Source organism: Balaenoptera borealis (genome assembly GCF_965194805.1).
Source record: "Balaenoptera borealis genome assembly, chromosome: 3".
Taxonomy (NCBI): Eukaryota; Metazoa; Chordata; class Mammalia; order Artiodactyla; family Balaenopteridae; genus Balaenoptera; species Balaenoptera borealis.
This window is the reverse complement of record NC_138866.1, coordinates 122450220-122472583: the sequence shown is the minus strand read 5'-3', so window position 1 is coordinate 122472583 and position 22364 is coordinate 122450220. Positions and strand designations below refer to the sequence as shown.

At 39.2% G+C, this 22364-nt stretch overlaps 1 protein-coding gene across 7 annotated transcripts in view; it reads left to right on the top strand.

The window, feature by feature from the left end:
- The window catches only part of SIN3A (SIN3 transcription regulator family member A), a 64508-nt gene that overhangs the window by 16074 nt on the left and 26070 nt on the right, over positions 1–22364 (top strand). For 4 of the 7 annotated variants that reach the window (XM_082386970.1, XM_082386967.1, XM_082386971.1 and 1 more), the window contains exons 2-10: positions 5011–5232; positions 10206–10382; positions 14811–14917; positions 15586–15868; positions 16922–17173; positions 17749–17901; positions 18042–18200; positions 20098–20187; positions 22151–22269. In XM_082386970.1, the coding sequence (XP_082243096.1) occupies positions 5044–5232; positions 10206–10382; positions 14811–14917; positions 15586–15868; positions 16922–17173; positions 17749–17901; positions 18042–18200; positions 20098–20187; positions 22151–22269 (1529 nt within the window). In that variant the 5' untranslated portion in view covers positions 5011–5043. Of the gene's footprint in view, positions 1–3157; positions 3286–5010; positions 5233–10205; positions 10383–14810; positions 14918–15585; positions 15869–16921; positions 17174–17748; positions 17902–18041; positions 18201–20097; positions 20188–22150; positions 22270–22364 lie in introns of all 7 variants that reach the window. The other 3 variants (XM_082386968.1, XM_082386972.1, XM_082386973.1) reach the window with 3 other exon arrangements.

The following is a 22364-nucleotide window of genomic DNA, read 5'->3' as shown; positions in this document are numbered from 1 at the left end:
CAGTTAGATATAGAAGACTTGGTTGCTGTGGATCAGGAAATGTCCTATTCAGTGCTGGAGCCCCAACACTAAGCACAGGGCCTGGCACTCGGGAATTCTTTGTGGGGTGAATGAATTGGCAAAGATTTTAAATAGCTGTTTATTGCCTGTAAGTCCAAAGTTACTGTAATATTTTAATTTCATCCTGTATCCCCCTATGCCCTAATCCATCCCTAATTTTCAAGATATAACTAAACATTTACCTTCTCCATAGACTCTTTCTCACTGTACACACTTCTTCTCCCTTTCAAGTTTCTAGTGCTTATTAGTACCACTTGTGAACTAGTTTGTATTGTTAGCTTTTCCTCCCAAGATTTGATGTAATTTTATAGTTGACACACATATATACACACTACCTGGATTTTACCATTACCATTTTTACAGTACTTCCTTTATCATATATCCATCTATCCATTCTTCCATATATTAATCCAAACTGATTTCTTGATGGTATTCTAAGTACATTTCAGACATTAGTACACTTTCTTTTTTTCAGGCCCTTGAAAGTGAAAGCGTGGTGTCCTGACCACTGGACCGCCAGGGAATTCCTTACACTTTCGTCTAAGTACCTGAGCATGCATTTCCTTATCTAGAGTTCAATGCTTGTTTCTAGCCTTTTCCTTTTGATGCAGATTTACATACAATGAAACGCACACATCTTAAGAGTACACTGTGTATGTGTTGAGATCACCCTGTATATATTCTGTAGCTTATTCTTTTCACTTCTTATGTCCAGGACAGCTTTCCTTGTAGATGAACCCTAATCTTTCTAATTGCTACATAAGTTTTCCTAATATGGATGGATCAAGTTTATTTAGCTATTGATAGACATTTAAATTTTTTATACTTTGCTGCAGTAAATATACTTGGCAGATGTATAGGATAGAGACCTAGAAGTGGAGTTGCTAGGTGATTAAAGGGTATGCACATTTTCAATTTAATTTAAAAATTTACTAAAAGCCTGCAAGTTGCCAACCAAATAGTCTATAACAATTAAAACTTACACCAGTAGTGTCTCCCTGCATTCTCACCTACGCTGAATATCATCATTCTCTTAATTTTTGGCATTTCCTTTGGGAAATCATTTTACTTTATATTTCTTTGAATACTAGTGAGGCTGTATATGGTCTTTCCAACTGGTTTTTAAGCTTTTCTAGGGCAAGGGCTGAGATCATCTACCACCTTCATATCTGCTCCCTAAGTATTTGCTAACTGAATGAATGAGTGCTGCCAAAGCATTCCTGCTGTTGGGTTGAGGCTGAAGAAAGGATGAATGAGCTAAGTGTGTGAGACGTTAAAGCTGAAGTTGCTCAATGCATGTGTGTGTTAAATCAGTAAAGGAACTCTTCTTTCCTCCTTGTTTTCTCCTCTTCTGTGTGAGGCAGGACAGTGAGGTAGTTAAGAATCCAGGCTCTGAGGACTTCCCTGGTGGTCCAGTGGTTAAGACTCCATGCACCCAATGCAGGGGGCCTGGGTTCGATCCCTGATCGGGAACTAAGATCCCACATACCGCAACTAAGCCCACAGGCGCTGCAGCTACTGAGCCTGTACCCTCTAGGGCCCTCGTACTGCAACTAGGGAAGCCCTCACGCCAAAACTAGAGAGCCCGAACACCACAACGAAGAGCCAGTGCAGCCAAAATAAATAAATCAATTAATTTTTTAAAAAGGATATACTTCTGTATTCAATTAAAAAAAAAAAAAAAGAATCCAGGCCCTGGAGACAGATTTTGTGGATTCATATCCCAGCTTTGCCTTTTAGCTGTGCAACCTTGGGCAATTTTAATCTTTGTGTTTCAGTTTTCTTATTTATAAAATAGAGAATAGTAGTACCTTGCTTATAAGGTTGTTGTAGGGATTAAATTATTACTGGTAAATTGTATAGAATGGTGCTTGGCATTCAATATATGCTGTTATTATGTTAACTATTAGTTATCTTTCCCTTCTGCATGTACAGTATTTGAGCATCTGTGATGGGTGTCTGGAATGTGGGAAATGCAGACAGAGTTGAAAAGGACTGTACCTTGAAGCTTATAGACTTGAGGCTTGTTTAGGGGAGTGGGAAGACACTTGACAGGCCTGGATGATAGGGTGGGGACTGAAAGGATGTAATTGGTAAGTTAAATTGTACCCCCAGTGAGTAAGGAAGAATTTTGAAAGCTAAGTTAAGGAATTTAGGTTGTTATTGTTGTTTTGTTTTGGGGAGTTTTTTGTTTGTTTTTGTTTTTTTGGGTTCTTTTGGCCATGCTGCGTGGCTTGTGAGATCTTAGTTCCCCGACCAGGGATTGAACCCAGACCTTCAGCAGTGAGAGTGCTGAACCCTAACCACTGGACCACCAGGGAATTCCTGGATTGTTTTCTTAAGTGATGGGAAGCCATCACTTAAGATGATGGATTTACAGCTGGATTGGATTTGCATTTGAGACCAACCTTTTTTTTTTTTTAATATTTATTTTTTATTTATTTATTTTGGCTGCACTGGGTCTTAGTTGCAGCTTGTGGGATCTTCACTGTGGCATGCAGGATCCTTAGTTGCAGCATGCAGACTTCTTAGTTGCAGCATGTGGACTCTTAGTTGCGGCACGCATGCGGGATCTGATTCCCCGACCAGGGATCAAACCCAGGCCCCCTGCATTGGGAGCGCGGAGTCTTACCCCCTGGACTACCAGGGAAGTCCTGAGGCTGACCATTTTGAAAGCAGTGTAGAGGGTAGACTAGATGGGAGAGAGGCTGGAGGGTGTTGGTAACAATTGAGGTAAGGGATGATAAGGTCTCGAAATGAGGGCATGTCTGTATGGCTAGAGAAGAAGCAATTGATTTGAGAACCACTTAGGGAATAGAATTAAGAGTGGTTATTGTTAAAGAAGTAAAGTACAGTTCAGACAAAGTGCAGACCCTGGGTGGCCTCTATAGTGTCATAGAGATGGTCTGGAAGGCAAACTCTGTAGAGGCAAATGAAGTTAAATACTTTATAGAATCACAGTCACTTTATAAAAGAAATGATATTTTAATAGCTAAAAGATAGGACATGATCTCAGAATAAAGCATAGTTCTTTAATACTTAACCTATGAAAAACTCAGTGCAATCCCCTCTCCCCCTCTTTTTCATTTTCCTATAGACTTGTCCACAGACCAGCATTTGGCAATCACTAGAGTAGTCTAATTACATCCTTTTGCAAATAAGGAAGCAGGACCAAAGTTACACAGCTTCGACTCAGAGTTTGGACTAGAATCCAGGCCTGGACAGGTACTTTAGTTTTTTTCCATAGTCCTATGCTGTGCTCTTCTGATCTAAATTTGGTTTTCCATTTACGAGGTATTGAGTGGCTTTTGGTTCCAGAGATTAATCTCAGATGTGTTTAAGCATCTAAGTTTCAAGCCAGTGGAACCCAAAAACAAACTGTGATCTAGATCATGGGTATACATAGAAGTAGCAGCCAAAAAGTCTTTAAGACTTTTCACTCTTGTCCATTTATTAGACTTATTCCCAAGTAGGTTGAGATTGAGTGTTCATAGAAATTTGGGAGACTTAGTCTTTTGATCTAAAGTTATAGTCAGTAGGGACTTCCCTGGTGGTCCAGTGGTTAAGACTTCGCGCTTCCAATGCAGGGGGTGCGGGTTCGATCCCTCGTAGGGGAACTAAGATCCCACATGCCGCACAGCGTGGCTAAATAAATAAATAAATAAATAAGTTATAGTCAACAGAAAGGATATTTTAGCTTGCGATTTACAGAAAGATAATATTGAAAATGGCTGGCTTGCAAATGGAACAGTTGTGCTCCTGTGTCAGAGTCTAACTTAGGTTTGTAAGGTGTGAGAAAAACCCAAGACACTATTTCAAGGCTGAGCATTCAAGTGGCAGGCAGGTTGAGGATGATGGTGAGGACGGAGAAGGGGTGAAGCAGCCTTGAGGAGTCCTTGTGAGGACTGCTTCCCCACAGAGCATGCACGGTCCCAGGGAATGAAGAAAAAAGGTATGGGTGGATGTAGAAAGTAGGTAAAAGCCCCTCACCCCCAGTCTTAAGAAGAGCCTTACTTTAGGTGGAGAGGGAGTGGCTTGTGAGATGTTACTGTATTTTTAATCTTACCACAGCAGTGGTGTCTTTTTAAAGATTTTTTTGTGACCAAAAAAATGGTAGGCCTTGGCCCTATTTTGTCTTTGGATGACTGGAGCATTCTTTCTTATTGATATGCTTATATTAATGGTACCGATGTTGGAAAAGCTCTGAAAAGATCCATCTGGATTCCTGGCCATAGTGTTTATTAGACTTTTTGTGTGCTGCAGGAAAGGAAGTGTTCCCCTACAGGGGGATTATTAAACTAAGGGATTCTGGAATCACTTTAGGATTAAAGAATGTTAGAGTCAGGAGAAACCTTAGCAGTGGTCTATTTCAACCTTATTTTATTTTTGGAGAAACAAACTCACACGGAAGGAGGAACTTGTTGAGGTGTACATAGTTTCTTAAATTGCCAAGTCTAGAACCATTGTCCTCTTACTCCTGGCCTAGTGTTCTTAGCATGATACCATTTAATTGTTGAAACAATTCATATTTTAAAAAGTAGACGGGAATTATAGTACTAGCTTTTGAGAGGAGTTAGGAAGAAACACTTGAATGTTTTTATAGCATGTGAATAATATAATTAACGTTAGGGATGATGACACTTGACAAAACTAGAGAATAAAGAAAGGTGTATCTTTGTGTTTTTAAATTGGAGGTTATTTTTCAACTCTGTAGTACCAGAGTAATTCAAACTATGTTATTATTTAAATTTTGTCTTTCAGTTATGATAATCTGTCCACTGTTGGGAGTGTGTGCACCAGCATGCACAAAACTACCCAGTGATTATCTCTAGGATGAAGTAGATAATCATCGATTCTGGGAGTTGAGCTTATACCAGTTTGGGTGACTGGTTGTACACATTGTATTGGAGTGCGAATTGGTTTGCATGTCATTGCTTTTCATTTCTGCAGGTTTTGTAGTGCATCCCTGAGCATGAGTGCAGAATGAAGCGACGTTTGGATGACCAGGAGTCACCGGTGTATGCGGCCCAGCAGCGTCGGATCCCTGGTAGCACAGAGGCTTTTCCTCACCAGCACCGGGTGCTTGCCCCTGCCCCTCCTGTGTATGAAGCGGTGTCTGAGACCATGCAGTCAGCCACAGGAATTCAGTACTCTGTGACACCCAGTTACCAGGTAAACTGGAGCCCATCAAGGGACTAGGGGTGAAAGAGGAACACTGGTGATTTTACCCAATTAAAAATTTTTTATTAAACATTCAGATATTTAAAAACTTACTTATGGGATATATGTAAGGTATAAAAAATAATGTAAACAGTGTACACTTGTGTATTTACCATGCACATTTTTAAAAAAAAAATGTTGTCATGACCTTTGGAGTTCACTGTCTCTCCCTGATCCCTTTTCCTTTTCCCTCCCTTTAGAGGTAGCCACTAATCTGAACTCTGGGTTTATTATTCCCTTGACTTTCTTTAGTTTTTTAAAATCATTTATTTATTTTTGATTGATTGGAGTATAGTTGATTTATAATGTGTTAGTTTCAGGTGTACAGCAAAGTGATACATATACATATACCCACTATAGCCACTATATATATCCATATATCCAGTTATACATATATCCACTCTTCTTTAGATTCTTTTCCCATCTAGGCCATTACAGAGTATTGAGTAGAACTCCCTGTGCTATATGAAATCATTTTGTTTATACCTCTAGACAATAAAGTTGTTTAGTTTGGATATTTTTGAACTTGTATATAAATGAAAACGTATATTTTCTTCTTTGACTCACGTTTTTTTTACACTCAGTGTGTGGTTCCTAAGACTTATCCATATTTAGTATGTGACCAATTGAGTCAGTCTCACTTAGTTATGAATTATATTAATATATCCAATTAATTTATCCATTCTTCTGTTGATGTACTATCAGGCTGTTTCCAGACTTTTCCTGTTAGACAGGAACTGTGGTGAACGTTCTTAGGTTCTCCTAGTGCAGTGGTACTCACAGTGGCAATTCACAGTGACAAGACAAGCTTGCAACAGAATGCAAGTCAATGCACTACGTTTTTTATCAAGAGGGTTTTGCTATAGGAATTTAAAAAGGCAGTGGAATTAAACAGTGTGCTTAGTTGTGAAGCACAACTGTGTGAAGTAGTTGGTTTACATCCTGGTGCAAGCTCTTTGTTTTTGCAGACCACTCAGCGGGTCTGAGGGCACAGCAGGAAGTTTCTTGAGTGTCTAGGAGAGGGATTACTGGGTCATAGGGTGTGCACATCTTCACCCTTAGCAGGTAATGTCAAATTGTTTTTCAAAGCTTTACCAGTTTTTTGTTTTCTTTTTTTTTTGGCTGCATTGAGTCTTTGTTGCTGCGCATGGGCTTTCTCTAGTTGTGGCGAGCAGGGGCTACTCTTTGTGGTGGTGTGCGGGCTTCTCATTGTGGTGGCTTCTCTTGTTGCGGAGCATGGGCTCTAGGTGCGCAGCCTTCAGTAGTTGTGGGACGTGGGCTCAGTAGTTGAGGCACGCGGGCGCTAGAGCATGTGGGCTTCAGTAGTTGTGGCACGTGGGCTCAGTAGCTGTGGCTCTCGGGCTCTAGAGCGCAGGCTCAGTAGTTGTGGTGCACGGGCTTAGTTCCTCCGTGGCATGTGGGATCTTCCTGGACCAGGGATTGAACCTGTGTCCCCCTGTATTGGCAGGCAGATTCTCAACCACTGTACAACCAGGGAAGTCCCAAAGCTGTACCAATTTATTTATATTTACATAGCAGTCTATATTCCTGTCATTGCATATCCTGATCAACAACTGATCATCTCTTGTCTGTTCACTCTGTTCTGTAAAAATGGAAGAAATTTGTGTTTTGCCCTTTTTAATTATATGAAAGTAAATATCACCATTTAAAGAAAAATGATATAATGTGACTTCTGACACCTCAGACTTTATCCCGCTGGTGCATTTCTCGGGTATCCAAAATTTTGTATGCATATACAAGCATATGTTCATTTACCTGCCTAATTATTTAGATACACTTCTCTCGTCACATAATTTGGACCATACAGTGTACACTGTTCTACTGTTTGTTCTTTTCACTTAATATATAGTGGACAACTTTCCACTTGAATATATGTATAGATCCAAGTAAGTTTTTAAAAAATCATTGCATTTATAATATTCCATTCCAGGTCAGTCTGAACCATAATTTATTTAACTAGTCTGGAGAGGCCTTCTTCTACCTAAGTTATTAGTGACTTTTAAAAAAGGTTTGGCTGGCACGGGAATTCCCTGGTGGCCTAGTTGTTAGGATTCCGGGCTTTCACTGCTGTGGCCTGGGTTCAGTCCCTGGTCAGGAAACTGAGATCCCACAAGCCATGTGGTGTGGCCAGAAAAAATAAAGTAAAAATTAAAAAAATAAAAATAAAAAGGTTTGGCTGGTACTGGGAACATAAATTGGCATAATCTTCCTTGAGAGCAATTTGACAGTTTGTGTCAGATTCTTTAGTTATTTTTTTACCTAGCAATTCCATTTCTAGGAATTTATTATAAGAAAACAATCAAGGAAGAGGGAAACCCAGGTGAAATAGGAAATGGTAATTCCTTAGGTGTCACTCCTCCTTTGGAGTCCCCCTTGAAGCAGTCTAGTGCCTTCATATGGGGCTGGGTGCAGCAGTCGGAGGACTACCACAGATCACATCGTTAGGTTAGGACTTAGAGGAAAGAAAAGTTGCGTGTTTTCCTTGGCTGATTACTTTTTTTTTTTTTGTAAGATTTATTTATTATTTATTTATTTATTTATTTTTTGGGCTGCGTTGTGGTACGCTGGATCTTTCATTGCGGTACATGGGCTCTTCGTTGCAGCGTGTGGGTTTTCTCTCTCTAGGTGAGACGCAGGAGCTCAGTAGTTGTGGCGCACGGGCTTAGTTGCCCCGAGGCATGTGGGCTCTTAGTTCCCTGACCAGGGATCAAACCTGCGTCCCCTGCATTGTAAGGTGGATTCTTTACCGCTGGACCACCAGGGAAGTCCCTGGGTGATTACTTTTATCTGAACTAGTTCAGGATTTTTTCCTACACTGGGGACAGTTACATTTATTCCTATACTAGAAAGTATAATGTGCTCTTATAAAACCAGCCATCTCAAGTATTTATAAACTCCAATTAAGTCTTGTAAAAACCTGTCCAACACATGCATGTTGGAATATAGAAGCTCAGAATAATAACTCTTCTTGCGAGAGATATATTAGAGCTTTTAGAATTGTCTAAATAGTTTCTTTTTACTCCTAATGTTTATTGTTTCTGTGGATTTGTAAATAGTTGCTCTATTTCCCACCCCCAGCTCTGCCCAGGATAATCCTTATAAATCTGTGGAGACTTGGGAAAAAAACATTCTCTCTTAAGTTGTAGTACACAGCTTACATTTTTTTAAGGTGTCATGTTATTTGGTTTCCTTATTTTGGAGATGTGGCAAATCAGGTATATTGTCCTTAGTTGTCTTCTACAGTGATTAACAGTTCTGAAATAGGAAGATTTTAAAAGCTTTGGAAATTTTATACAGCATTTCTTGCAACAGAAATAGAAGGAAAGGGGCTTGTGCTTTTATTTTACTCCTAAACTTATAAGAGGACAAGAGAGAATAGAAAAGAAATATGTTTGAGGCCAAACCACCAACAATTTGGAAGAAATTTTAAAATTTTAATTTTAGAAGTAGCAAATAAGGGAGTTCCTTGGTGGTCCAGTGGTTAGGACTCAGTGCTTTCACTGCCAGGGCCCGGGTTCAGTCCCTGGTAGGGGTACTAAGATCCAGCAAGCCGTGCAGTGTGGCAAAAAAAAAAAAAAAAGTAGCAGGTAAGGATAAGCAGCATAAATAAAACAAAATAAAAATCTTCTCTAATCCTACTACCACAAGATAAAATGCTAACATTTTACTATATATTTGTTGTCTAGGATTTAAAATCTTAATTGTATTTTTTTTCTGAGTGTTGACTAAGAATTTTTTTATTCTAGTATAGTTGATTCACAGTGTTTTGTTAGTTTCAGGTGTACAGCAAAGTGATACAGAAAAAGAATATATATATATATATATATATATTCTTTTTAAAATTCTTTTCCATTACAGGTTATTAAAAGATACTGAGTATGGTTCCCTGTGCCGTACTGTAGGTCCTTGTTGGTTATCTATTTTATATATAGTATGTGTGCATGTTAATTCCAAACTCCTAATTTATCCTTAGTGTATTATATATACTGCTTTGTAATGTGCTTTTTAAAAAATTAGTTAAAAGTTTAAATCCATATGCAACACATTCAATACATTCAATTTATGGATTGTGAACATTTTTAAATGTTAAATGATATATATGCATCTATATCAGTGCTGTTCAAACTGTGGTCCACAGATGGCTGATGTGAATACTTTCATACTAGTCTGTAATGAGATAAGTACAGAAATGGAGTGTGTTTAGAAACTCTTATAGCAATTGGACATTGTATTTTTTTTTTTTTTTTTTTTTTATAAATTTTTATTTATTTATTTTAGCTGTGTTGGGTCTTCATTTCTGTGCGAGGGCTTTCTCTAGTTGCGGCAAGCGGGGGTCACTCTTCATCGCGGTGTGCGGGCCTCTCTTGTTGCGGAGCACAGGCTCCAGACGCACAGGCTCAGTAGTTGTGGCTCACGGGCCCAGTTGCTCCCCGGTATGTGGGATCTTCCCAGACCAGGGCTCGAACCCGTGTCCCCTGCATTGGCAGGCAGATTCTCAACCACTGCGCCACCAGGGAAGCCCGGACATTGTAATTTTATATTTGTAAAACCTAGTAATGAAAATTATGGGCTTATGTATTTTTTATCTCACTTTTCTTGTAATTCATTTTTATTGTATTTTATAAAAGTAGTGGTCCATGATGGATTGGAATTTAAGAAAAAAGAAAAACTTGTCCTTTACCACAGATCGTTTGAGATGTGCTGAGCTATATAATTTTTAATAGCTGCAGAATTCTGTTGTAATCTGGGTGGGCTATAATTTATTTCACCAGTTCCCTTTTGTGGGAAATTTGAGTTTCTGATTATCTTTGTGTATGCAAAGATATGTGTGCATGTTCTTTAGAGGCATCTGGGGAAGAATGCATAAAGCTTGAAGCTTCTTATCTGTATTTTGTCCATTCCAGGTTTCAGCCGTTCCACAGAGCTCCGGCAGTCATGGGCCCACCATAGCAGCAGTTCATAGCAGCCATCATCACCCAACAGCTGTGCAGCCCCATGGAGGCCAGGTGGTCCAGAGTCATGCTCATCCAGCTCCACCAGTTGCACCAGTGCAGGGACAGCAGCAGTTTCAGAGGCTCAAGGTGGTATTCAACTCCTTCCATTTCTCTCTTAGCAAGAAACATTGGCTTCAGCCTATTGGTAGTGGTGTTACAACTTTTAACAGTAGACTGGGGGGTTGAATCACAAGAAGTTTTACTTTGTTTTTGTTTTGAAACCTACTTAGATTTGCTGTCTTAGCACCAGTGCCTGATCCAGAAAATACATTCAAGAAATGTTTTTGGAATGTATGAATGCATGGTATTCAAACGTTCCAGGACTGAGGGGCTATTTTCGTATGAAATAAAGTCCATTTTTTGGATGCCTCCTTTTGAACTCTTAGTTCTTAGCGTGGAATAAGGTTTTATTAACATACACATAGTTGGCTACAGTCCTGTATAGTTAATGGGCCTGGTATTATGGTTTAATCTTTTTATTCTTGTTTATGACTAGCTAAATTGGCTGGGATCATCAAGTCCATCCTTAGTAAAACACATGCTCCTTTGGGGGAACCTTTATGAAGTTTGGGAAAGGCTGTTATTGTGAATGAAGTGTCAGTGTTTTCATCTGATCTGCTGAGTATATGCTGTAGGTTTTCACCACTTTGAAATTCATGAGGCATCTGTGGAGAAGTGAAGCTTGTACTCCCAGCTAACCTTCTCTCTCTGTTGAGTGTTACTTTTCAAAACGTGTGATTGTGGTAACAAGTTTTCCAGATTTCATTTTCTTCTAGTTTTACATTTGTATAAAATTTAGAATCAAGTGCAAGAAATATAAAATTAAAGAACTATAAAGAGATAAGATGTTGGATCTTTTTTGGTCATACCAGACTAATTATATCGAGTAGCTTGTAAGTAGGAATGAACAGTATATCCTTGAAGTATGTATTTGTGTAGCAAATATTTCGGCCCTCTCTTTTCCTTGATACTTAATCTAGTTCTCCCTGACTCCTGCCCTCATTGGTTTGGGTTCTCGGGAACTTTAATATTGGCCTAAGGAAATTAAATGTTACATAAATAAAAAGCACACCAAAGCTAAGCTATATAGAGGGATTTTGTAAAATTTACTCTGTCTATATTAGCTTAAGTAATTAAGAGTTGATTATACATAAGCATAGTTCTTAAAGAGAGTACAAATTATTTGGGCCTGTAACTTTACTCTGGGCTCTGTCTTTGGGAAAATATTTGTAAGCTATATTGATGTTTTCCTTAAAACATTTTTACTCTCTGTAGAGTGTGGCTGTGTACCAAAATGTATTATTGCTATGGACTTAGCACTTCACCAAGTCCTGAAAATATTTTTTTTAAAGTTGGTTTGGTGTGACTTAATTCCATAGTAATACTGTATTCAGCAGTTAATACCTTAATGTTGCAAAAGAGCTTATAAACTTACTGTTAAACTAACAAAAAAATATATTTATTTCTATATCCCTTTTCCAGTCAGTCCTATCAAAGGCATAGCACCTATTTTATTCTCTTTCCTCACTTGTGTATAAGTATATAGAGTGTGCTTTGTATGTTTTACAGAAGCTGTCAAGGAAGCATGAAAGGGCCTTAGAGTTAGGGTTATAGAGTGAGTCACAGGTAGAGTTAGGTCTTCTTGCTCTGTTTTTTTAGTTACAAGCTCTTGAATGTGATTCCTGGGCATAACTTGTTGAATTTCCTTTCTAATGAGGAGAGGTAAAATGCTTTCTTGTGCCTCCATGTAATTTCATTCAGTATTCTCACATTGCTTGCCATTTTTGGATCAGTCTTAAAATGCTTTATAAGCATTTGAATCAACTTCAATAAATCATTTATATTCTATAATAAGGAAGTGTTCAGTGAGAACACTTAGGTTATTTCAAGCATCAACATTGTCTATACTTTCTTTTTTGTCTTTGGCAGATTGATGACAAGGAAGATTTGAATAATTTGAGGCATGTTTGGTGTGATTTAGTTATTTGTTGAATGCCAGTAGCATACATATTTGGCACATATTTAGCAAGTTCTCTTTACAGTTGTTTGTGTTTGTCTCCCCAACAAGATTGTGGACTTTAGGAGGTTAAGGACCTTACTAATAAATGCCTGTTGAAGTGAGCCAGGAAAATTCATCAGCAGAATCTAAGAGCCTCCCCAAGTGCCTCCTTAAACTTGCAGCTTTCAAATGACTAGTTCCAAGTTGTTTTTTTCTAAGCTGTGATTCCTAGAACTGTATATGTGCTTTTATAAAGAGTTGTACTACACTTCAGGTAACTAGAGGATTTCCTCACTATTCTTACATGCAGGTTTCTATTTATAATGTAGGTGTCATGCTGGCTTTTTTAAGTGTAGTGTTATTTTATAACTAATACTTAAACAGTGGTTCATTATGACCTGTACCTTTTTCTTCCAAACACACACACATCACATATAATTTCCTTCCTTCAGGTTTCAGCACTTTTTCCCACTGTGTATTAATTATGTTATACCATAGAGTGCTTGTTTTTGTTTTTAATTTTTTGTGTATTTGTTTATTTTTGATAACTCCTCTGTTGTGACTGTGAATGCTATTCTTAAATATCTTCCAGAGTCTTTGTTTCTTCTGCAAACTTAGTGAGTTTTAAGTTCCATCAATTTGGTCATTAGTGAACCATTTTAATATGGAAAATTCTGAATATGAATTAAATAGTCCATTGAATTCCAACAAAAATTGTCAAGTTATTTCTAAACTACCGAAAGACCAACCATCAGATGAGTGGGTATTGACCAAGTATACACTCTGTGCTCTAGCAACACTGAAATGCTCTGATTAACCATGGCCATGGTGGAAGTTTGGGTAACTCTTGGAATACTGTTTAATGGCTTATTTGAACATGAATGTTCTATTTCACAATATATCACAAGAGTAGTGCTTATCAAATCAGATGTTTACTGGTGAAACTTTCCTAAACTTGATGTTTTATATAATTAAAAATAATCCCAGAGTATGTAAGGTACACCTAGTAGGCAGTTCCCTTAGATGTCTCCTGAGTAACTAAAACTTAAGCTGTTCTAAATCACATTCATAACTTCCTAGCCTTTCAAACTTGTTCCTCTTTGTGAATGCCCAAATAATTTATAATTTAGTGAATGCTCCCTCTCCCTTATCTCCCATGTCCAATCAGTCAGTCCCCAAACCCTGTTACTTCTATCTCCTAAAAAGCTTTTGAATCTGTCCAGTTCTCTCTTTTCCTTTGGTCAGTACTATAATTTACGCCACTCGTGTTCACGCATGAGTTAGCCTTATACAATGACTGGTTTTACCTCCTTTTAATCTCTTCTGCCTTGCACCAACTCGTTCTCAACAGTGTAACCAAATTGAGTATACTAAAGTGCAGATGATAAAAATCTAAATTGCTTTTTAAAAAATCATTTATTTATTTATTTGTTTTTGGCTGTGTTGGGTCTTCTTTGCTGTGCGCGGGCTTTTTCTAGTTGTGGCGAGCGGGGGCTACCCTTTGTTGCGCGGGCTTCTCATTGTGGTGGCTTCTCTTGTTGCAGAGTATGGGCTCTAGGCTCACGGGCTTCAGTAGTTGTGGCTCGCCGGCTCTAGAGCGCAGGCTCAGTAGTTGTGGCTCACGGACTTAGTTGCTCCGCAGCATGTGGGATCTTCCTGGACCAGGGTTCAAACCCGTGTCCCCTGCGTTGGCAGGCAGATTCTCAACCACTGCGCCACCAGGGAAGACCTAAATTGCTTTCTAACAAGATTTATAAGACCTTTCAGGGTCTAGGTCCTGCATCCTCTCCTGTGTTATCTCTTTTCACTCTTCCTACCACCATTTCTCCTTTTCACCACAGATCCTCTAGCCAAACTGAACTGTTTTCAGTTTTCCAAATGTACCAGATGGTGTCCGGTCTGGGATGCTGCTTCCTCTGACTTTCTTCATGGGTCTTCACTTTTGCTAACTAGTACTCATCCTTAGGACTCGGTTTAGACACCACTTCTGGGGGAAGCCCTCCCTTATGTCCCCATAAGGTTTTTTTTTTTTAGTGTGTGGAGGGGTGCCCTTCCCATGTGCTCTCTGGGCATTCGGTGATTGCCCACTTGCCCCACAGTGTTATGATTCCCAACTGGATGTGAAATGAATTTCTGTAGAGCAGGGACCGTGGCTTATTTGTCACTGACTCCTTAGTACCTCACATTGGGCCTGGCCTGGCATGTTGTTGCTGCTTAGTAGATATTTGTTAAATGAATAAATGAACGAATAAGTGAATGATGTATTAATGTGACTATTCTTCACTAATAATGCTATGCAAAATTATCCAAAGCAAGGCTTCAGATTTTATGAGTTGATTTTTATTTTAAGCTTCAGTTTTATTACTGGTACACATACTAATTTTTAATATTTTTATGTATGTTTACTATATATTTCTATTTCATTTACTATGCTGATTTTATTTAGGCATAAATCATTTTTAAAAAAATAATTCTTGACTTTCTTTTTATAACCTTGAGATTTATCCCTGCCTCAGGTGGAGGATGCACTATCCTATCTTGACCAAGTGAAGCTGCAGTTTGGTAGTCAGCCTCAGGTCTACAATGATTTCCTTGACATCATGAAGGAATTTAAATCTCAGAGGTAAAAGATATACGCGGTTGTACTCAAGCTTTGTGCTTGTTATGTTGATTTTGGAAGGAGGATATAGCTTATTCTTATCTGCTGAAAGATAAAGGATGCTCTTTTGGGGGGGGTTTATGCTTTTATTTTCATGGGTTGTGCTTTTATATACTGCTTTATGAAAATTGCAGGCCCTAGACCTTTGTTTTCTGCATACTGGTAAATTTTTCTTAAGTAAAATTTTTCTTAGTACTTAATCAGGGAAGTAAACCGGTAATGATTAGGCTTCTTGCTTTTTGGATTGATTTAAGATACACTAATATTCTGGCGTGGTTCACTATTATAAAAGAGTAACTCGTCTGAACAATGTAGATAGATACATTATGATTTATACTGGTGTATCAGAAGTTGGATCTTCCATGGGAATTGAAGTTTTAAACTTACTGCCTGAGTATCAGCTTGATAGGACTGTTACCATGCATGAATGTATATTCTATTTAAATTGTGACCAAGCCTCTTTGATTATGAAGCTAAATGGCTTTGGAATTTCAGAGTTCTTTGTGTGTCGTTAATTTTGTACTGTTCAGGTTGATCTTTATTTTCCCGTGTAGAGAACCTAGTGGAATGTGATTTTTTTCTTGCTAGGGTGCTTGTTAAGCTTACCACTTTAATATTTGTTTTTTTATCAGCATCGACACTCCAGGAGTGATTAGTCGTGTGTCCCAGCTGTTCAAAGGCCACCCTGACTTGATCATGGGCTTCAATACCTTCTTGCCCCCTGGCTACAAGATTGAGGTGCAAACCAATGACATGGTGAATGTGACAACTCCTGGCCAGGTTCATCAGATTCCAACCCATGGCATCCAGCCCCAGCCTCAACCACCACCCCAACATCCTTCCCAGCCTTCAGCCCAGTCAGCCCCAGCTCCTGCCCAGCCAGCTCCTCAGCCCCCACCTGCCAAAGTCAGCAAGGTGAGCACTTGGAAAACTCTGCACCGTGTGAAATCCATCCCTAGAAAGCACCCTCCTTTGACATTTTCCCTTAGTATAAGACTTAGATAGATAACACAAGTTAAAATTTCAGTGGAGGAGATGCAGTAGTTGCATCCCTATAAAGTGGCTCACATTTACATACCACATATTTATATATCTGTTTAAATCAACACATCAACAACCTACAAGGACTCTTTTGCCCCCAACTTCTGCTTTTTGAACCCATGAGCATCCCAACAGATGGCAGCTTTGTGTAGTAGTACTTGGATAGCACAGGCAGAAATGGTCATCTTATGATCAGATTACACTGTTTTCCGCACGGTCATCATTTTACAAAAGTTACTCCATTTACCAGATTAGGTCATATCAAGCTAAGCAGAAGATCTTGTTGATGATGATGATGATGATGATGGGGTATTCTTAGTCTAGAACTGTATTGATACAGTAGTCACTAGTCACATATGTCTATATTTAAATTTAAATTAATTAAAATAAATTTTGTTTTTCAGTTGCACCAGCTACATTTCAAGTGCTCAGTAGCCTCATGTGGCTAGTGGCTATTGTGCAGGATAGTGCAAATAAGGAACATTTCCATCACCTCAGAGTTTTCTATTGGGCAGAGCTGATTTAGAAGACTTTTCTTTTATGTGAAGTTAACTGCAACAATTGAATTGTCTTTTTTGCTATTAAAGATCTATGTAGAATGAAGGTATTTTTTCCTCTTCTCTTTGCATCTGTTCAGCAAGTGAGCTTAAAAATTGCATATGAAAATTCTTCCTTGTAGTTGGAGACATAGCCCACTTTTAAAGTTGTGTTTAGAAAACTGGAGACTGGAAGTTTTGTATTAGAATGTGTGAACCTCTACACTTCCCTCCCCTGCCCAGTGTGATTTGAGTTGGGCTAATGTGGCCTGGCCAGAGTGAATAAAGTATATATGTTGATCAGACACCTTGTTTCTCTTTACTTTGACCTTTCTTTCATATGTTAAACCATCTGTGTTCCTGAGGAGAATAAAGACTTTTTCCTTTTTAGCCTTCCCAACTGCAAGCACATACTCCAGCCAGTCAGCAGACTCCCCCACTCCCACCATATGCGTCCCCACGTTCTCCACCTGTCCAGCCTCATACACCAGTGACAATCTCGTTGGGAACAGCCCCGCCCTTGCAGAACAATCAACCTGTGGAGTTTAACCATGCCATCAACTATGTCAATAAGATCAAGAACAGGTTCCAGGGCCAACCAGACATCTACAAAGCGTTCCTGGAGATTTTGCACACATATCAGGTAAGACAGTTGCCCTTTCAACCTATCTTAACCAGGTTGCCCTCCGGGGACAGCTAGTCCAGGAAAACTTGAATAACCATTATTGTGTCCACTAATTCTTACTGGAAATTAACCAGTTAGAAATTGTGATGTGTGTTTATAAAGCCAGTGTGATTTACCTGACTTTAATTCCCTTGTAGCAGCCGGTCAGGATTTTTAAAGTCACTGCTCTGTGAAATGAATGCTTATTTATCTGGAAAGTTTAAAGAATGATTTGGGTAATATAGTTAATCTACAATAGAAGGAGGAATTTCTCTAATATTTTGTGTTTTATCAGTTGGTAGTGGTCCCCTGAGCATTCACATATGCTGTCCTGGTTTTCAAAAGGAATTGTCAGCCACTGTCTTCCACTCCTTTCTCAACTTCAAAGTTTGAAGCCAAAACAGGTGCTGAGAACATAGACTTTCCTCTTAAGTGCAACCCAAATAGATAACATACAAAGCCCCTACCAGACATCTCAGAAAGTGTGCAAAAGTGAGTCACTCAAAACAGTGGCCTTCTAATATGATCTCTTCCCATTTGCAATTTCCTATCAGAAAGAGCAGCGGAATGCCAAGGAAGCTGGAGGAAACTACACTCCAGCGTTGACTGAGCAGGAGGTGTATGCCCAGGTGGCTCGTCTTTTTAAAAATCAGGAAGATCTGTTGTCAGAGTTTGGACAGTTCCTACCAGATGCCAACAGCTCTGTGGTAAGTTTTATTTAGAACTACACTGTTGAGAATGGTTATCTTAGATAAGTTAGGAAGCTGGAATCAGAAGGAGACTTTTTTCTAAATGAAACTTACTTGCTTTAATAAGAGCATTCATCTCTTTCATGTGTCTTAATTAGCTTTTAAGCAAAACAACTGCTGAGAAGGTTGATTCTGTGAGAAATGACCACGGAGGCACTGTGAAGAAACCTCAACTGAACAACAAGCCGCAGAGGCCCAGCCAGAATGGCTGCCAGATCCGCAGGCACTCTGGAACGGGAGCCACCCCTCCAGTGAAGGTAAGAAGAGCGCAGCTGCTCATTTTGACTTTCCGGAGCAATACTAGTGGACAGTGCTCACGGGTTGACAGTTGGATCCTGGGTATTGGGAGTTAGTTGGTGTATGTCACCGAAACTCAATGCAAAGCTTCTTATCTGGCTTGTGAAGGAATGTTAGAATAGTGCTAATTGCTCAGATTACTGTACTTTTGAGTTCTTACTGGTTTTCTTTATATTTTCTCTCTTCTTTGCTGGTAGCTCGAATCTGTTTTTTTTGCTTCCTGCCAAGGGTTTCTGAGAATTAATTTTTCCTGCCTTGTGCTAAGAAAGAAGATTTTTAAGTTTGATAATTGTTTCCTAAACAAGTCAGTGGTCTCTGAGGTCCTCTTGTGAGTAAAGCACATATGCTGTGTGGGATCTCTTTGGTCTAGAGGCCTATCCTGTCCATGGTTCTTTGTTGGGTTGCCAGATCTTATCTGTATCATCGTAATCTCCAAGGAAGGACCTTTGGGCTGCAGCAGAGGGCGGTTGGTCTTCAACTCCTGTTAGTGACCTGTCACGTGATGTTTCTTGTTAGAGTAAACACTGATGGTCTGCCTACAGAAAGCTGAGCCCACTCCCTTCCTCTTTGACGTGGGGCAGCTGTGCTAGGGAGCGGGCTAGGTGTATATATTGAATGTTGCTTCAGTGAATCCTAAAGCTGTATGTAACACTGAAGAGATAGACGTGTCGGCGGAATTTAGTTAAAGAATAACAAAAGCTAGAGGAATTTCTAATGGTAAGAAGTAACTGGTAAATAAGCAAATAACCACAAAGACTGACCTGTTAGGTGTTGTTGACGCTTTTGAAGTACTACTGAAGAACTATTTTTCAGTGTTTATAATGGTTTCTCCTTTTGAAAGCAAGTTGAACATAGTAATAGGTTATATTTCTTCACTTTAGGAAGGAGTGTTATAGGAGTAGCAGGAATCAGGTCAGCAGATACAGGCCAGTGTTAGTCTCCTCCCACACTGGATTACCCCCAGGTGGAAACCCTATATTGGGAGATTAGGATTCCCTATCTACCTTCTCCTTAGGCAGTGTAAGCAGAGGCTATGGCTCCTAAGAGAGTGTACTCCAACGTGGCAAAGGTAAACGTGCTGCTTCTCCAAACATTTGTGCATTTCTTCACAGGTAGTTGAGAGGTGGCTTTTTTAAAGTAAGATTTTTGCCTGGTAGTTACGTATGGCCTATTCATTTGCTTTGAAAGAGCAATCTTAAGTTGGTTTGAGTGGATATTGCTCACAAGGTGGTTATTCCTTCTGTTAGGAAAATAAACTGGGTTTTTTTTAATGAATTTTTAAATTGAACGATTAAAAGGTAAAGGTTAAAGATTGATTTCTGTGTATTCCAGATATTTTTACAGCCTCTTCTGCCTCCACAGCTAGGAAGACAATGCAATGGCGTTAGGTTCCAAATAAAGTTACTTTTGGCCCGTGGAAAAAAGTGAGGATATTCTAATGTCACAGTAATGCTGTGACCATTTATAGAGAGAGTATTTGGGAAGTAGAATGATCTGTGAACCTCTGGAAAAAAAACTGACAGGCAATCTAAAATAGAGAATCTAAAATAGAGGAGTGGAAATTTTTTAGGATGTAAAGCAAGTCAGTGACTTGAATTCTCTCATTTGTTGCAAATTAGTAATCAGTGGTGGTCAGTGATGGAACCTTAGAACAGAGACGAAAATAAAATTCAGAGAGGGAATTCCCTGGTGGTCCAGTGGTTAGGACTCGGCCCTCTCACTGCCGGGGGCCCTGGTTGGGGAACTAAGATCCCAAAAGCCGAGAGGTTTGGCCAAAAAAAAACAAAAAGAAGAAAATAAAACCCAGAGAAACCCATTCTTTGAATCTTACATGTTTGTGTGTTTCCTTTTTTGCAGAAGAAACCCAAACTGCTCAGCCTCAAGGATTCTTCTATGGCAGATGCCAGCAAACATGGTGTAGGAACGGAATCATTATTTTTTGATAAGGTGAGTAATGAATGAATTGGATTTAAAATTAGCTACTAATGTCCAAAGAAAATCACCCTGTCCCCAAGAAGATTTTGTTTTAGAGGCATCAAGGTGATTAGGACTTTCTACTTTTTAATATAGTTTTCAAATTGTAGGTCCTTTCAGTCTGTAAGAACTATTAGCACAGCTGGAGAAATGGTAGCATTGTTTGCTTCAGTTTTGTGAAGTAGTTGCAGCAAAATACAGCATTTGCTATGGTGGAAGAAAGCTTTAAAAGAAATGCATGATATTACTCTTAAAAGATATCTGGAACTCCCTGTTGTAGCTATCCAGATCTGTATAGTGGGGAGTGTCAGTGCACCAATTGTTGAGGACTTAAGAAGACTTTTAACCTGATTGCTTGTGATACTTATTTTTGGTATCGCATATTGGGTTCATGGGAATTCTGATTTAACTGTGTTTTCAGAGCTCCCCAGGTGATTCTAATGAGCAGCCAGAGTTGAGATTACTGGTCTAAACGGTGTTGTGTGGTATGTGCCTGACTTCCTCCTTGGAGTCAACTTGATTAGCAGGCTACTTTCATCATGGTAGCTGGCAAACGTCAGACTTCTCACTGGCAGGAACCAGCCTGGATTGATCTGGTGGTGACTTAACCTGTCTTCCACCTCTGGGTTTTTGCAAAAGGGCAAATGATTTAGCATCTCCATGATTGGTGCCTCCCGATTGCTCTCTGCCTGTGTGAGCTGTGCTGCAAAACAGTTAAGCATCCCTGGCTCTGACTTGAACCATTTCTGAGGGCAACCTGGGCACTTGGTGCTTTTGAGGCAAATGTAGAAGTCCAGGTCACAACCAACAAATGGCAAGGAAAGGGTGAGGGACAGGGGACCGAGTAAGTTAATTTTTAAAAGAGTGGTGGTATTTTTTTGGTCATTTTTGAAGTACTTATTTCTTAGAGATACATACTGAAGTGTGTGTAGATGAAAAGTCTGGAGTTTGCTTTAAAATTCAGTGGTGGGGGAAATGGGCATAGATGAAACAAAAGTTACTATGTATTGATCACTGCGACTGGGTGAGTACAAGAGGTTCGTTAAGACTATTCTGTCTGCTTTTGTATATGTTTACAAGTTAATAAAAATTAAAAGTAAATATTCATCATTTGCTCTGAAGGTACACATTCGGTATAGTGTCTACTGATTGATCGTTACGAAAAGTATATGGGAGCCTGGAGAAGGGGTTTTTGATAAACCGCTTGGCTTGGTGTGAGGGTCTCCACCCCCCACAATACTAAGTACATATCTATATATGAAATTAAAAGTCCAGATTGCTCATCTAGCCAGGCTAGTATTACTTTGTGCCATTTTTTTTAGCATTTTGGATATTAAAATTCTCAATATTATAAATGGAGAAAGGAAAAGAATCAGGTCAGAGCACAAAAGTACCTTATTTTAAAAGGTCATTTATTCAGGATTATCAGAGTTCGAAAAGAGTGTTGTCAGAGATTCTTGCTGTACATACCTGTTAGGAGAGGCAATAAAAGCTTGGGTAACTCTGATATGGTCCAGAGAATCAGGTATGTGAGACGGTGAATGTCTTCTTTACTCCAGGATCTGTTTTTCAGAATTTTTATTATGGAAAACTTTAAACATGTGAAATTAAAGTGAACAGTAAAATGACTCCTCATGCCACCGCCATCCAACCTCAGCGGTTCTCAACTCCTAGCCGGTGTACTTGTTTCATGTGTACTCTTACTCTTATTTGGGGACAAATCTCAGATAATGTATTATTTCATCCATAAGTATTTTACTAAGTTTCCTTTTTAAATGATACCTTTTTTCAAACATAAGCATTAACACATCTAAGAAAACCAACATTGATTCCTTAATATTGTCAAATACAGTTCAAATTTCCCCAGTCTTTTAAAAGCAGTCCAGGATCTCTTGATTCCTTGCTTAATTATTTTTCTTTCGGCTGTCTCCATAAGGTCCGAAAGGCTCTGCGGAGTGCAGAGGCCTATGAAAATTTCCTGCGCTGTCTTGTTATCTTTAACCAGGAGGTGATCTCTCGGGCGGAGCTTGTGCAGTTAGTCTCTCCGTTCCTGGGGTAAGTGGAGTCAGGAGCTTAGCCCTGATGTGTGATATGGAGGTGAAATAAAACTTAGTTTGTGGGAGTATGTGATAGGCAAAATTAATTTGATT